The following is a 15565-nucleotide window of genomic DNA, read 5'->3' as shown; positions in this document are numbered from 1 at the left end:
GCAGCCTGTTCAGCCATTATAGATACCTGTTTTGCGACAGGAGTGAGATCTGGTTGGGAGGACATGTTGTGCTTTAGCTTGCTCAGGTCTCTGGTGTTGTTTGGCTGCACTTGATTCTGAATGTCCTTTGTTTCCTCCCGGATGTCACTTGCCTCCTTTGCTGTGTTTTCAGTAGAATTTACTTTTTTATCTGCATCTCTCGATTCATAATACGCATTCTTAATGATATCGTGTGCTCCTGCGCAAAAAGGTCAGAATTTGGCAAATATTGACAGAACACTAATCATTTATCCATTCAAAAGTACTTTAGTACTGCTGACCTGAATTACTGGGGTTGATGTAGTTCTCTATGGCATCTTTTTTGGATTTAAAAATCAAATGGATGCTGTCCAGCAGAGCTTGTAGTTTATCCAGCTCATATTCCAAACCAGGATCTCTTACTGGAGGAGGAAGATCATTATCGATTTTTTCCAACTCGTCCCTGCAAGAATGGAAAATAGTCATTAGTGAGAGAAAAATATGTTTAATAGAATCAGGTCAATGCATTAGACACAAGGCCTTCATGCTAGTGTTATAAGCTCCATATACAGTCCTGGGAAAAAGTATTTGCCTTTTTACAGATTTCTTCTACTTTTGCTTTTTTTGTCAAACTTGAATGGTCAGGATTGTTACATTAGACAGACATAACCTGAGTAAATACAAAGAGCAGTTTTCAAATAATGATTTTATTTATTATGGCAAAAATCTTTCAAAACCAACCTGGCCTAATGTAAAAAATGATTTGGCCTTTTAACCCTGGGCGGCAAGGACCATCATCAAGTACTTTGAGTAACTGACTATAAGTTATTTGCATAACTTTGGTAGAATTTAGACCACCCTTAGTTCAGCCAGTTTAGTTATGCTGATATGATGCCCTTTTCTGAAGTATTGTGTAAGTCCACAGAATTTCTTTTACCAAAAGTCTCATCAAGATGTTTCCAGGGAAATGTGACATGGGCCTGTGTGTGACAAGGACACAAAATAATCCAATGTACAGACTCGTTCTTTATTACTGGAGAAAAGAATCCACAATAACAGTCTGTGATGCTGGAAAGATTTGTTCAGAGAATGAAGCAAAGGTTAAAAAAAATCCAAGGTTCAAGATAAGACAAAAAAAACAAAAACAAACGCTGGAATGCTAAAAGAGGTCGAGACAAACTAGCAAAGATGGGAGGAAACCTAGATGCTTAAATAGGGAACAGGTAATTACAAAAAGAGGTGAAACACAAGATCAGAGAGATACCTGAAGGGGAAGCCAAGAGAGACCATAATTAAGGCAACCAAAACACAAGAATAGACATGACAGCATTGGTCAGCATTGATTTGGCCTTGGTCTGTGCATGCTTTTATGGCCCAGTACTTTCTAATTGTTACATTTAAATAACACTACCATTGACAGAGGCAAGTGAGGCCATAGGACAGTGCTTTGATATCTTTTAAACGACTTCATGTTGTCAAGACAGGTATTTTTATTTTCCTTGTTTTGCAGTAATCAAGCCTACGTGTAGCAAATTCTTCCTCCCAGCACTGTACACAATTAAAACAAATTCATCACAGAATATTTCAGTAGCTCCTCACCTCAGTTTGTTGAGCTGGAATAGGGCATCATCAAGCTGCGTAACAGTGTTGGGTGGTTGAGATATAGAGTCCCTGATCTTGCCTACGGTGGCCTCAAGAGTCCAAATGCGTGGCCAAGAGCTTCCAAGATCACTAGCACTTCCGGGAAGCGAAGGGAATCTGGGAAAAAGTTGCTCTATAGAAAGGCTAATGTTCATTCTTTGGGAGTCCAGGGTAAAGAAACAGTTTGGACAAAGTTTACAGGCAGGGAAAGAATCACAGTACCCTCGACTGCAAGAGTCACAACGAGTCCCAGTGACACCCAATCGGCACAAACACACTCCAGTCCTTCTGTCACAAACTCCTGGAAGGGTTCCGCCTACATCACACTGACAAGCTGCAGATAAAAACGCACACAAAAATCCCCGTAAAGAAACAGCAGCAGTCTGAGGTCTCAAGACCCTTCTTGGTTTCAAAATACAACAAGTAGAAAGGAAAATGAGACAAGGCAAACAGAATTAGCCCATTATTAAAGCTGCATTTAAACTCAAACAGGCTCTTGATCACCCGACCCTCATTGATGTTGATTGCAGGCCAATGGCCATTGAGAAGGCATCTGCAAAAGAATGCCTTAAATGACATAAAGGGCCACTTCTTGTACCATCCTGCATGTTCCCCTGTTCTAAATTCCACTAAAATGATGGGCATGAATAGCAAACAAGGTTTCCAAGATAAATTTACTGAAGCATATACCACTACTTTTCTCTTGCTCTCGGTTGAAGACACACGCATTTTCTCTCCCTCCCTTCCTGCTGATCCCTGCTTCTGCTTTTGTCTGTATTTTTCTCAGAGCCTCGCTTTGCATATCCTCCAACCTTGTAAATTATGGATTTGGTCAGCTGGACTCTCAACGTAATTGGTCAAATTTTCTTTTTCCTACGGGAAGACAGGGTAAAGGAGACCCTCTTGTCCAGGTGCGACGTTCTTCTCTGGAAACACAATGGATTCTTGGCAGCAGTGGAAGATTGTGTGCCTGACTACAATGTCGGTCGTGGACGTAGAAAATGTGTACATATTTGGACTTTGATAACAGGATTTCTGCTTTTTGGAGTTGGTGGTTACCTGGCTTATCGAGTGATTTGCAAAACGTGGGTGGCTGCTCAAAGCCTTCCAAAGCTTCCTGCGATGTTAGATGGAGTCTGTAGAGTGATCAACACTCAGACTGAAATGTTAAGAGAGCAGAATCGCAAGCTGGACACGATTCTTGAACAGAATCGCAGCCTGGCAGCAGTTGGACTCAGAGGTTAAAGGATATAATCTTGGAGAAGTTGTGCGCTCCAGATCTGCGGAAAGTACCAGAAATTTGGCTATTTGGATTCGCAATTGAGACATACAAGTAAAACTCTTAAGGTGGTTGGAAATTTACAACTGCCTGAACCACAACATTTATTGTTTTTCTAAATCTGGCTCCCCAATGTGGCCTTGGCAACTTCTGCTAACTGGCTATCGACAAAATATCTCCTGGATGTTATATAAACACGACGCTCTTCCCCAGAACTCCCCTACCAGTTGTGTGCTGATAGGACTATGCAGCCGATTGATAAAACCTCCACCTCTCTTCTCAAGGACAATGGCACTTCTGTCAGTGTTGACAGTCTAATTCTTGCAAACACACTCAGACTTATATATTCGCACCCTCAGGATTCCACCGTACCCTTGCTAAATCTTTACTTGAGTGTGTTGCTTACCCCTACTGAGGTTTTTTTGTACTGTTTCAGACTCTATTCTGCTAAGAATAGTCTGAAATATGATTTTTCCCCCCTCCTATCTTACTTTACCTAAATGTGTGATTTCATTACTTCTCATAGATTTTACCAGCAAAAACCAAACATTATTAGTATCTTGGACTTTAGCTGCTCTTACACCAATGACCCAGCTTTCTTAATTAGATTACTTAGTTCAACTTCAGCACCAGTAAAAGCAATATATTATTAGCACCTGAAAATGTGGATTAAAGCTGTTTTCTACCAGTGACTCAGCTTCACTAGTTAGAATTCAGTGGAATGATGAGACTTCTTAGCACAAGATGCTTTCCCCTACATAGAGGACTTAATGATATACTTACCTCTTTAGAAAGATGTGCTTAGAACCAGCTCTTACCAGTAAAACCCAAAGGATTATTAATGTTATCTGTATCATTGTAATATTGACCAGAGATTTTTAGATTTCTCAGCAGGATTCATAGATTTTTAGATTTCTTAGCATTTGATTAGATTTTCTGTGTTCTTTGTGATTGTATTGTAATTGTATGTACAGCGCTTTGAGTGTCTCGTTACTGAAAACGCTATATAAATAAACTTACCTTACCTTACTGCCCTTAACTCACTTTACAATTTCTTTATGAAAGAAAGTAATCTTGGACCACTCCTTGTGTGTGTTTTTTTGTGTCTACTCTGTCTTTTAAATCCTCCCAGTTGCTCTAGAGAGATGGCCACTCACACTTAGCCTGGTTTTGCTGGAAGTTTCTGCCTGTAAAAATTAATTGTTCCTTTCTACTGTCGCAACACATTTAGTTGTGCTTTGGTAACACAGGAAAAGCTTTGCTTAAAGAACCTAAAATAAGTTTGAATTGTACCATGATAGAATAACTGTCGGGGTTTTGGGTTCAGTGTGTGTGTTTTTGTTCTGTCTGCACTTTTGTTTTCAGTTTCCAGATGGTGCTGGAGTTTCTCAGGTGTGCTGGGTGACAGGTGCGACTGATCTGCTGATTGAGTTGGAGGAGTATTTAAGCAGGAGGCTGCCAGCACTTTGATGCCAGAGTGTTTGCCTTCTGTGTTAACAAGCTCAGCCACTTCTAAGCTATGCTTTGTTCTTTGTCTCTAAGCTGATGTTGTTTATGTTACTTCGGAGGCAGAAACCTGAACCTTCTCCTCATTCCTCGTTGAACTTTGACTTCGGTTCCAGAAGTTTCTGGACGATCAACATTACCTATGTTTGGTGGATTTTGTTTCCAAATACCAAGCTGGCAGCTTCCTGTTTTCCTCTGTCTCCTGAACCAAGGCAGAAGTGTACCCTGTCCACCCTCCAACGCAAGTACCTGAACATTGAATTAACTCCTGAACTCACCAGAACTCACTCTACTGCTCAAGTAAAACCATCTGTATTTCTCCGCCTCGCACACCTGGGTCCCGACTCCCTCTTCCCCTGGCGACCTGACTACACTCACTTAGTAAGCCGTTCAACTGTTAATCATATTTACTTCTCATTTATTCTGCAACATTGTAGTTCTTGTATTCACTAGTTCTCTTCCCCCTCTTTTCATACAGTTGGCGATTCTACCGTTCATGCTCCAGTTTCACTTCTTGTAAATAAAACACCTTTTAGTGATTCAGTAGTTGTTCTGAGTGTTCTTCTGTATGTGGGTCAGATCTATCTCGAAGAAAATGACAATAACAGTAATTACTAAAGTGACTCACGCCGGCACCCAGACAGAGGGGTTCCATATGTGTTGTCTGCGCACTCAGTGCATGTTCTTCCTCCAAAGCCTGGTCTGCACTGACACTGACCTGTCTCCTGCAAACAAAGAAATGGATAGTATTCCAAGTAAAATGTGTAGTAACAGCAACTGCTAATTAGGAATTTTCTTTAATTCATTAATGAATATTAAAGCAATATGCAAATTTTTCTTCACCCACTTCTGTAATTTAGATGTTCCTTCCTACATCTGCAAAGACTTTTCCAACACTCTCCATATTCTTTATAAATGTGCACTCTCCTCTGGGGTAGAGGTTACTCGCTTAGACGTTAACATTTTATTTGAAATGTTGTGTGACTGCCCTTTTTTTTTTTCTGCACACTTTTAACAGTTCTCTGACTTGAAAATAAGTTAAAGTTAAGAGTTAAAGATTAGGGTGGTGGCGAAGAGGCCTTATATGCAGCATCTTTGCAGCAAGATGCTGCATATCGTTTATAAGTCTGTTGTGGAGAGTGTAATCTCTTCTGCCATCATCTGCTGGGGTAGCAGCATCAGAGACGGGGACCTAAAAAAAAAAAACTCAACACTACCGATAAAGAAAGCTGGCTCTGTTCTGGGGACTCTCTGGAACCTCTTGAGATCAAAGAAAGATTATTCATAAATTGAAGAACATTATGGAGAACCATGAGCATCCTCTTCATGAGACTGTTGTACAACAACAGAGTGTCTTCAGTCAGAGGCTTCTTCAGATCAGCTGTAAGACAGAGCGCTACAGGAGATCCTTCCTGCCCACAGCCATCAGCATCTACAACGGCTCTTTGAAGAAACCTGCAGGATATGAGCTACAACATTTAATTTCCCTTTGGGATGAATAAAGTATTTTTGAATTGAATTGAATTTCAACATCAAAGACTTGGAGTCCTGGCTAAGTTAAGAAGCAGTTGTCTTTTGCAGGAATAATGTGGAAGAAATTGTTCTTTAGACATAGTGGGATTTCAGTGCATTTGGAAAAAGAAATGTGTGTTTCCAAAAGTGTTTTGATACTAGTCGGTCAAGAACATTTTACTATAATTAGAGTTCATTGCTCTGGGCTGTGTTTGAGTGGGGGACCTGTGCAGGTCTTACCTGGTCACAGGTGTCACTGGTTGACCAGGTGGGGTCACAGCCACAGGGTACACAGAGTTCTGTTTGGGGAGCTTTCCAGTAGCCTCTTGAACACACATCACAGGTCAGGCCATGGAAGTGGGGACGACAGGGACACTGGCCGATCACAGGATCACACAAAACTGACAGGGAGCCTACTTGAGAACAGGAACACTCTGCAGAGCAGGTTAAATCAGTGTTAGGAAGAACCAGTTGACAAACACATCAATCCAATCCACTTTTACAACCCCTATTCCAATGAAATTGGGGCATTGTGTAAAATATAAATAATAATACAATAATTTGCAAATCCCGTTTAACCTATATGCAGTTGAATACACTGGTTTAATGTGAAAACGTTTTTTATTTTATTTTCACTCATTCTGAATTTCATGCAACATATTCCAAAAACTGGGACAGGGGCATGTTTACTACTGCCCTCCCCCAACCCTAAACCCCGAACCCTTTCTACTCAACTTTTGGTTTAACAACACTCAATAAGCATTTGGGAACTGAGGACACTAATTGTTGAAGCTTTGTAGGTGGAATTCTTTCCCATTATTGCCTGATGCACAATTTCAGTTGCTTAACAGTCCAGGGACACCATTGTCATATTTTGTGCTTCATTTTGCACAACACATTTCAATAGGACACAGGTCTGAACAGCAGCACAGTCTAGTACCAGCACTCTTTTACTATGAAGCCACACTGTTGTGACACATGCAGAATATGGCTTTGCATTGTCTTGCTGAAATAAGCAGGGACGTCCTTAAAAAAGACGTTGCTTGGATGGCAGCAGATGTTGCTCAAAAACCTGCATGTACCTTTCAGCATTATTGGTGCCTTCACAGATGTGAAAGTTACCCAGGCCATGGGCACTAACACGCCTGAAGTGTTTCTGGACCCACATGGAAATATCCATTACAGAAAGATATTGGTTTTTAATGCGCTGCTTCCTGATGGATCTAAGGTCACGATATTTAATGTTGGTTTTCAGCCTTGCTGCTTACGTGCAGAAATTTCTCCAGATTCTCTAAATGTTTTGATGATGTTATAGACTGTCGATGACGAATCCATAAATTCCTTGAAATTATGTTGAGAAATGTTCTTAAACTTTTGGACTCTTTGGTCATGCAGTTGTTCACAGCTTGGTGAACCACCCTTGCTTGTGAACAACTGAGCCTTTTGGGGATGCTCCTTTTATACCCATTAATGACACTCACCTGTTTCCAATTAACCTGTTCATGTGTGGAATGTTTCAATCAGGTGTTTCTTAGCATTTCTCAGCTTCTCAGTCTTTTGTTGCCCAAATTTAGGAGGGAAAAAAGCAGCCAAGTGTTGCTATTCAAACCAAAAAATAAAGACATCAGAAGTGAGGGGTGATGCTTTGGGTTTGTTTTGCAGCCACATGACCAAGGCACCTTTCAGCCAAAGAAACCTTAGTGGCTTCAGTTAATTGTAATGAATTTAAACTGGAAACGTGGACTTTAAATTATTGTTGCTGAAGCTGGTTTGAGAATTACCCATTTGATGTATTTAATTTTCCCCATAACTACTGTAAAGGTGGAATATAAATTGATATGGGCTCACTTTGACACAGGTTCGGAGCCTTGTTTGATTAAGTTGTTGACATCAGCATTAATCTGAAGTACAGTACAAATTTTGAAGTACAAATGTTCCAATACTAATGAAGACAAACATTTTACATGAGATTTTTTTTAAAGTGGCCTACTATTCTCAGTTCAGTAATGTGAACTAAAAGGAAACTGTTTTTGTACCAAAACTGCAAATAAGAAACTAGATGAATGGTTAAGTCACTGCTTGTATGTAATTATGGTTTAGTTTCTTTTAAAATTAATTGCTTTATTTGTAGCTTCTAAATCTTTATGTCATAAAATGGAAAAATTAAACTATAATAGTGTAAAAATTAAATAGAAATAAAAAGCATTACATAAAGCTGACAGACATTGTTCTGTTTCTCACTCTTGTAGTAGTACATGTAAGTGTTGGATGACTTACTTTTACAGCCCACAGGGTTGGATAAGCTCAGGCCGTAGAAACCTCTTTTGCAGCGGTCACAGTGGGGACCCTCCACATTAGCTTTGCACTGACAGGAGCCTGTGCTGTCTTCACATTGGCCTCCATTTAGTGCTCCTTCCACACTGCAAATACAGCCTGGAGGCCATAGTTGTGGATTTATTAAACACTGCTTCATTTTACAAAGAGCTGACGGGAAAATACTTTCATTTTCCTTTACTTACGCATGCATGCATCAGGACGATCCATTTGGCTACGGGGTTTTGGCTGATAGCCTGGTGCACACTGGTCACACTTTGGCCCTGTGGTGTGGTGCATGCAACCCTCACACACTCCTCCACTCCTCCGTCCACTGGCCTCATACACAGCCAGGTCAAAGTGACAGCGCTGGGAGTGGTTGTTACACTCACAGCCTGAGGACAGGACAAAGACCCCAGTAAGCAGTTGGACAGTACTACATTTACATTAATTTGCCAAATTAGTAATAAAAAACATCCAAGCATAGATGCAAAAAGCAAGATCTAGCCACTTGATCTTATTACTTTCTATATAGTTACTTCTATGAAATGTCCTGTGTTATTCGTTCAGCACCTTTTTTGCACGTTTATCATTTTTCAGGTTACATATTTCTTCTTGATTCCTACTTAATCTGGAAAAACAGCCTATTGTTGTATGAAAGGACACTTCGCCAAGCTAGAACAGCTTATTTGTCATCATTAATAGAAGAGAACAAGAACAATCCTAGGTTTCTCTTTAGTACAGTTGCTAAACTTACACAGAGTCATAGATCTGTTGAGCCATCCGTTCCCTTAGCTCTCAGCAGTCATGACTTTATGGGATTCTTTTTAAATAAAATTTAATCTATTAAAAATAGAATCTTTGATATACTCCCGAAGATGATTACTTCATCCTCAGCAAGTGAGACAACATTGGAAGTAACTGTAGAACCTGATCTGTGTTTGGACTGTTTGATCCTGTTGGGCTTCCTGAGTTATCAGAAATATTAGCTTCATCTAAACCTTCAACTTGTATGTTAGACCCAATCCCAACCAAATTATTTAAGGAAGTGTTCCCTCTGATTACCAGCCCCATTTTAGATATGATTAATCTATCCTTAGTAATGTACCACAGGTTTTAAGGTAGCTGTAATTAAACCTCTACTTAAGAAACCTTCACTTGATCAAGATGATTTAATAAATTACCGACCTATATCCAATCTTCCATTCTTATCTATAATTCATGAGAAAATAGTTGCTAATCAAATGTGTGAGCATTTATACAGCAATGACCTGTTTGAAGAGTTTCAATCAGGTTTCAGAGCTCATCATAGCACTGAAACAGCTCTGCTGAAAGTCACTAATGTTATTCTCCTAGCCTCAGATAATGGACTTGTGTCTGTACTTGTCCTGTTAGATCTCAGTGCTGCATTTGATACAGTCAATCACAATATTCTCTTAGAAAGGCTGGGATATGCTGTAGGGATCAGGGGAACAGCACTAGGCTGTTTTAAATCTTATTTGTCTGGCCGATTCCAGTTTGTTCATGTAAATGATAAATCATCTTCAAACTCCAGGGTTAATTGTGGGGTACCACAGCGTTCAGTACTTGGGCCAATTCTCTTTACTATATACAGTGCCTTGCGAAAGTACTCGGCCCCTTGAACTGGTCAACCTCTTGCCACATTCAAGGCTTCAAACATAAAGATATAAAATTCAAATTTTTTGTGAAGAATCAACAACAAGTGGGACACAATCATGAGGTGAAATTAAATTTATTGGATGTGTCAAACCTTTTTAACAAATGAAAAACTGAAAAGTGGAGTGTGCAATTTTATTCGGCCCCGTTGCGTTAATACTTTGTAGCGCCACCCTTTGCTGCAATTACAGCTGCAAGTCGCTTGGGGTATTGTCTCTATCAGTTTTGCACATCGAGACACTGAAATTCTTGCCCATACTTTCTTGCAAAACAGCTTGAGCTCAGTGAGGTTGGATGGAGAGCGTTCGTGAACAGCAGTCTTCAGCTCTTTCCACAGATTCTCAATTGGATTCAGGTCTGGACTTTGACTTGGCCATTCCAACACCCGGACACGTTTATTTGTGAACCCCTCCATTGTAGATTTGGCTTTATGTTTTGGATCATTGTCTTGTTGGAAGATAAATCTCCGTACCAGTCTCAGGTCTCTTGCAGACTCTAACAGGTTTTCTTCCAGAATGGTCCTGTATTTGGCCCCCCATCTTCCCATCAATTTTGACCATCTTCCCTGTCCCTGCTGATGAAAAGCAGGCCCAAACCATGATGCTGCCACCACCATGTTTGACAGTGGGGATGGTGTGTTCAGGGTGATGAGCTGTGTTGCTTTTACGCCAAACATATAGCTTTGCATTGTGGCCAACCAGTTAAATTTTGGTTTAATCTGACCAGAGCACCTTCTTCCACGTTTGGTGTGTCTCCCAGGTGGCTTGTGGCAAACTTTAAATGAGACATTTTATGGATATCTTTGAGAAATGGCTTTCTTCTGGCCACTCTTCCATAAAGGCCAGATTTGTGCAGTGTACAACTGATTGTTGTCCTATGAACAGACTCTCCCACCTCAGATGTAGATCTCTGCAGTTCATCCAGAGTGATCATGGGCCTCTCTGATCAGTCTTCTCCTTGTTCGAGATGAAAGTTTAGAGGGACGGCCTTTGGTAGATTTGCAGTGGTCTGATACTTCTTCCATTTCAATATGATTGTTTGCACAGTGCTCCTTGGGATGTTTAAAGCTTGGGAAATCTTTTTGTATGCAAATCCGGCTTCTCCACAACAGTATCTCGGATCTGCCTGGTGTGTTCCTTGGTCTTCATGATGCTCTCTGCGCTTTGAATAGAACCCTGAGACTATCACAGAGCAGGTGCATTTATACGGAGACTTGATTATACACAGGTGGATTCTATTTATCATCATCAGTCATTTGGGACAACATTGGATCATTCAGAGATCCTCACTGAACTTCTGGAGTGAGTTTGCTGCACTGAAAGTAAGGGGGCCGAATAATATTGCACGCCCCACTTTGCAGTTTTTTATTTATTAAAAATGGTCGACACATCCAATAAATTTCATTCCACTTCACGAATGTGTCCCACTTGTTGTTGATTCTTCACAAAAAATTGGAATTTCATATCTTTATGTTTGAAGCCTGAAATGTGGCAAGAGGTTGAAAGGTTCAAGGGGGCCGAGTACTTTCGCAAGGCACTGTATATGCTTCCAATAGGTAAAATTATCACGCAGCATGGGATAGATTTTCACTGTTACGCTGATGATGGCTTTACTTATCCATAAATCCTGATGAGCCCAACCAGTTAGATAGATTACAAGCATATCTTGAAGACCTAAAAACTTGGATGGCTTTAAATGTTCTGCTTCTAAATTCTGACAAGACAGAAGTTGTCGTGTTTAGAGTCTTTGAAAAAGAAACTGCTTAGTCAATCACTTAACCTGAATAGTATTAAATTGAAGTCTGGTAATAAAGTAAAAAACCTTGGTGTTATTTTTGACCAGGACATGTCATTTAAATCCCATATTAAACAGGTTTCTAGGATTTCCTTTTTTCACCTCTGGAACATTGCCAAAATTATAAATATCCTATCCAGGAGTGACGCTGAAAAACTAGTCCATGCATTTGTTACTTCAAGGCTGGACTATTGTAATTCGTTACTATCAGGATGTCCACAAAATGCTGTTAAAAGCCTTCAGCTAATTCAAAATGCTGCAGCAAGAGTTCTGATGAAAATTAAAAAGAGAAATCATATTTCTCCTATTTTAGCTTCCCTTCATTGTCTCCTTGTTAAATCCAGAATATAATTTAAAATTCTCCTTCTCACATATAAAGCCCTTAATGATTTAGCTCCATCATACATCAGAGATATGATTGTTCCATATATTCCTAAGAGCACTTCATTCTCAGACTGCAGGTTTACTGGTGGTTCCTAGAGTCTCTAGAAGTAGAATGGGAGGCAGATCCTTAAGTTATCAGGCTCCTCTCCTGTGGAACCAGCTGCCAGTTTTAGTCCGTGAGGCAGACACCCTGTCTACCTTTAAGGCTAGGCTTAAAACTTTCCTTTTTGATAAAGCTTTTAGTTAGAGTGGCTTAGGTTATCCTGAGCTTTCTCTTTAGTTATGCTGCTATAGGCTTAGACTGCTGGAGGACATAATGACCACTTTCACACTCTGTGCTACATTCTCATACTACTCTCCAATTTTGTATTATTTGCTGTTATTTCAGCTTTTAACTTTATGTTATATTGATAAATTACTTAGAAAAGAGAAAAACACCAGCTATGACAAACAGTTCAAAATAAATGACAATATTGAAAATGATACTGAAATTTTAGCAATATATTTTAATTAATATTTTATTAATTCTGTTGAGAGGCTAGCCCAGTTGTTCCCAACACATTGCTCTTCCCACTCATTATTCTGTGATACATCAACCTTTAGTCTGACACCTGTTAACGATGCAAAGGTGGAAAATATTATTGGGCAACTTAATAATAGCAAACCTAAAGACTTGCATGGGTTGGATAGTGTGTTTCTAAAAACCCATACAGAAAGTCTGATCCCAGTCCTGACAAAAATAATAAATTGGTCCATTAGAGATGGTATATTTCCTGATGCATTAAAATCTGGTGATGTTATACCTGTATATAAGTCCAGAGACAAACGAGAGGTTAATAACCATTGGCCCATTACCATCCTCCCAACCATCTCCAAAGTCTACGAAAAGGTTGTGGCAGAGCAACTAATCCAACATCTTGAAACCAATGCTTATTTAAATCCTTTGCAATTTGGTTTTAGGAAAAAATATTATAAAATATATATTAACAGTTGCAATAGTGCTTCCATATGAAAAATATTCATTAATATCTTATCTTTACACAAGTACCAAAAGTTTGCATGTAGACCTTGTAATTGTGGAGCTATACTTGATTTATTTCAGGTATGTAGTTTCAGGTGGAAATTGCTTCTAAATTTCAGCCATTTTAAAAATGGCTCTTCTAAAAAGACAGAATATTGGCTGATGTGGCTTTACAGTGTTATTAGACAAATGATAATGTGAGAGCCTTTATAATATGTATTATATCAGTAAAATTACCATTTGCTCACTTCTACCCCGCCCCCTATAAACATCTCTATCAGAGGTTCTGTAGTTGCTTATCTGAAACCAAAGCTGGCCTTTGGAGTAATGACCCTGCTTTTATCATCTCTTCATATTCTCATAATTGTCAGACTTCTGATGTGTAAAGAATGCCCAGTACTAATGTTGCTCTGATTTAACTCTCACCTTAGGTTGTCACCTTATTTTATTTTTTTCTCTAGGAGTGAAGTTTATTTGTTACAACTATGACTGAGGTAAACAGAAACTTTGTGAAATTATTTTGAGATATTGTGTAGATATTTAAAGACATAGAAGTAACATTACGTTTGCAAGTGTGTGTGTTCTCCTCCTCTGCGGATCTCCAAGGTAGATCATTGTAGAAGTCAGCACAGCGCTCACAGTTTATGCCGGCTGTGTTATGCTTGCAGTCACACACAGGATTTACCTGCCAAGAAGTAGAGATAAAGACCTGGAGTCAACAGTTTATTCTGGCTCTGACAAGAACAAAACATGTTACATGCTCTTCTCTGCAATAAGCTGCATTGTACAAAGCCTAATACAAGTGTACTACACTCTGCGGCAAATATTAAAAGCATGTTCAAGATGCATAAAGTTAAACGTTCAACAGATATGCTAAAACATATAAGTGAAAATATCACACATGATTAAAAATTAAACATACATGATGTTGATGCACAGAAATACTGTAACATGGTTTGCACTCATACCTGTATGATATTGGAATTCAGGTTACTGTATTCCTCTGGCAGGCACCGGTCAGCATGTCCGTGGCACATGCAAGTGCCCATCACTCTCATTTCTTTCAGGGCAAAGAATTTACTGAGAGATCTGCCCGGTAAATGGGGCACATTGCCCAGCTCAGTTAGCGTTACCCGCAGTCCTGTGAAGCCAGACTTATCTGGAGACAGAACAGTCAGTCAGCAGGTTGCACACATTAGCTGGGAGTATTCCACCAATGGAGCTATTAACACCAGCACAACACACATACCTTCAATTTTCTGGCTGTTGGAAGCTGGAGCAAAAGTGTACTGACGCAATGGGCTGAACTCAATCTGGGAAAACAGATAGATTTACTTTAATTCTTTATATGCTATCTGTATTTGTAATCTTTTTCAGGCTTGCACGGAGAGACATTAATTATTTTATGTATCTTAAAAGGTGGAAGTCTTTATGTAAAAAATGTCAGCAATTTCAACCTGAAATAAATATTGATATATAAATAAATAAATAGAAATTCCCCAAAAAGCTATAGCAGCAAAACATTCATTTGACAAAGAAAAAACTACCCCAACAAAAAATTCAGTCAGTCAGTCAGTCAGTCATTTTCTACCGCTTATTCCATAGTTTTTATTTAACACACAGTGCAGAAAATTGAAGATAAGGCCCCTCTCAGAGTAGATCATGTATAATGGCGGGAGACATTTTGTTCTTACTGTTTCCTCTTGGTATGGGTTTTCATAGGGGTGCAGTGTGTGGCAGTACATTTGCTCCAGACTGAGAGGGGTAGTGGTTTGGACCCCAGGAAAAGCTTCCTCACAGTTTTTGGCCAAGTAGAGTGCAGGCTGCCATGTCTGACCATTATCTAGAGTTCTCTCTATGACCAGGGAACTGGGACGAGGACCCTGCAGAAAAACAAGTCAAATGTTTTTATCTGTCAACATCTAACAAAACAATTTGTGAACACAAAATTTCAGATTAGATCATGCCTTGAAGCTGAGCACCAGGTTGTCAAGCTGAAACAGGTTATTGAGGTCCAGCTGCAGAGTGACTGGATTTACCCCTACAGAAAAAAGCAAAGGCCAACATGTTCATTTCTTATGGAAAACATCTTTGTGTTTTATGATAATGGCTTGCATTGGAAAGACATATCGCATTCATATCGTCTCATGCTTGTTGCTTATTATTGCAGTTGCATAGAGATGGATCTATTTGACTCTTTTTCACCTTTGCTGGACTGCCACCACCTGTCTGGTCCAGAGGTTGTGAGGATCTCTTGGACTGTGTGGGCCAGCTGACCGTTTGGGTTCCTGGAGTCACATGGGCAGCATTTCATCCTCCACTGTGAGAAAAAAAAACATACAAGTTGGGCTACAGACTGTAGAAGTTAAAGAAGTTGTGCCACTAAGTGGGTGATAAGATATTCAGTAAGACAGAAGGAT

General features: G+C 39.6%; 1 protein-coding gene across 2 annotated transcripts in view; it reads right to left on the bottom strand.

The window, feature by feature from the left end:
* LOC124857262 (laminin subunit beta-3-like) overlaps nt 1-15565 on the bottom strand; it is a 39823-nt gene that overhangs the window by 5710 nt on the left and 18548 nt on the right. For both annotated transcript variants that reach the window (XM_047348455.1, XM_047348454.1), the window contains 13 exons: nt 15351-15465; nt 15113-15186; nt 14840-15028; nt 14395-14458; nt 14114-14304; nt 13710-13830; nt 8476-8664; nt 8234-8389; nt 6197-6390; nt 5073-5169; nt 1618-1993; nt 321-481; nt 27-238 (listed from right to left, as the gene is read on the bottom strand). In XM_047348455.1, the coding sequence (XP_047204411.1) occupies nt 27-238; nt 321-481; nt 1618-1993; nt 5073-5169; nt 6197-6390; nt 8234-8389; nt 8476-8664; nt 13710-13830; nt 14114-14304; nt 14395-14458; nt 14840-15028; nt 15113-15186; nt 15351-15465 (2139 nt within the window). The remainder of the gene's footprint in view (nt 1-26; nt 239-320; nt 482-1617; nt 1994-5072; nt 5170-6196; nt 6391-8233; nt 8390-8475; nt 8665-13709; nt 13831-14113; nt 14305-14394; nt 14459-14839; nt 15029-15112; nt 15187-15350; nt 15466-15565) is intronic.

The sequence above is a fragment of the Girardinichthys multiradiatus genome, chromosome 20 (genome assembly GCF_021462225.1).
Source record: "Girardinichthys multiradiatus isolate DD_20200921_A chromosome 20, DD_fGirMul_XY1, whole genome shotgun sequence".
Lineage (NCBI taxonomy): Eukaryota > Metazoa > Chordata > Actinopteri > Cyprinodontiformes > Goodeidae > Girardinichthys > Girardinichthys multiradiatus.
This window is presented reverse-complemented; position numbering and strand designations above follow the sequence as displayed.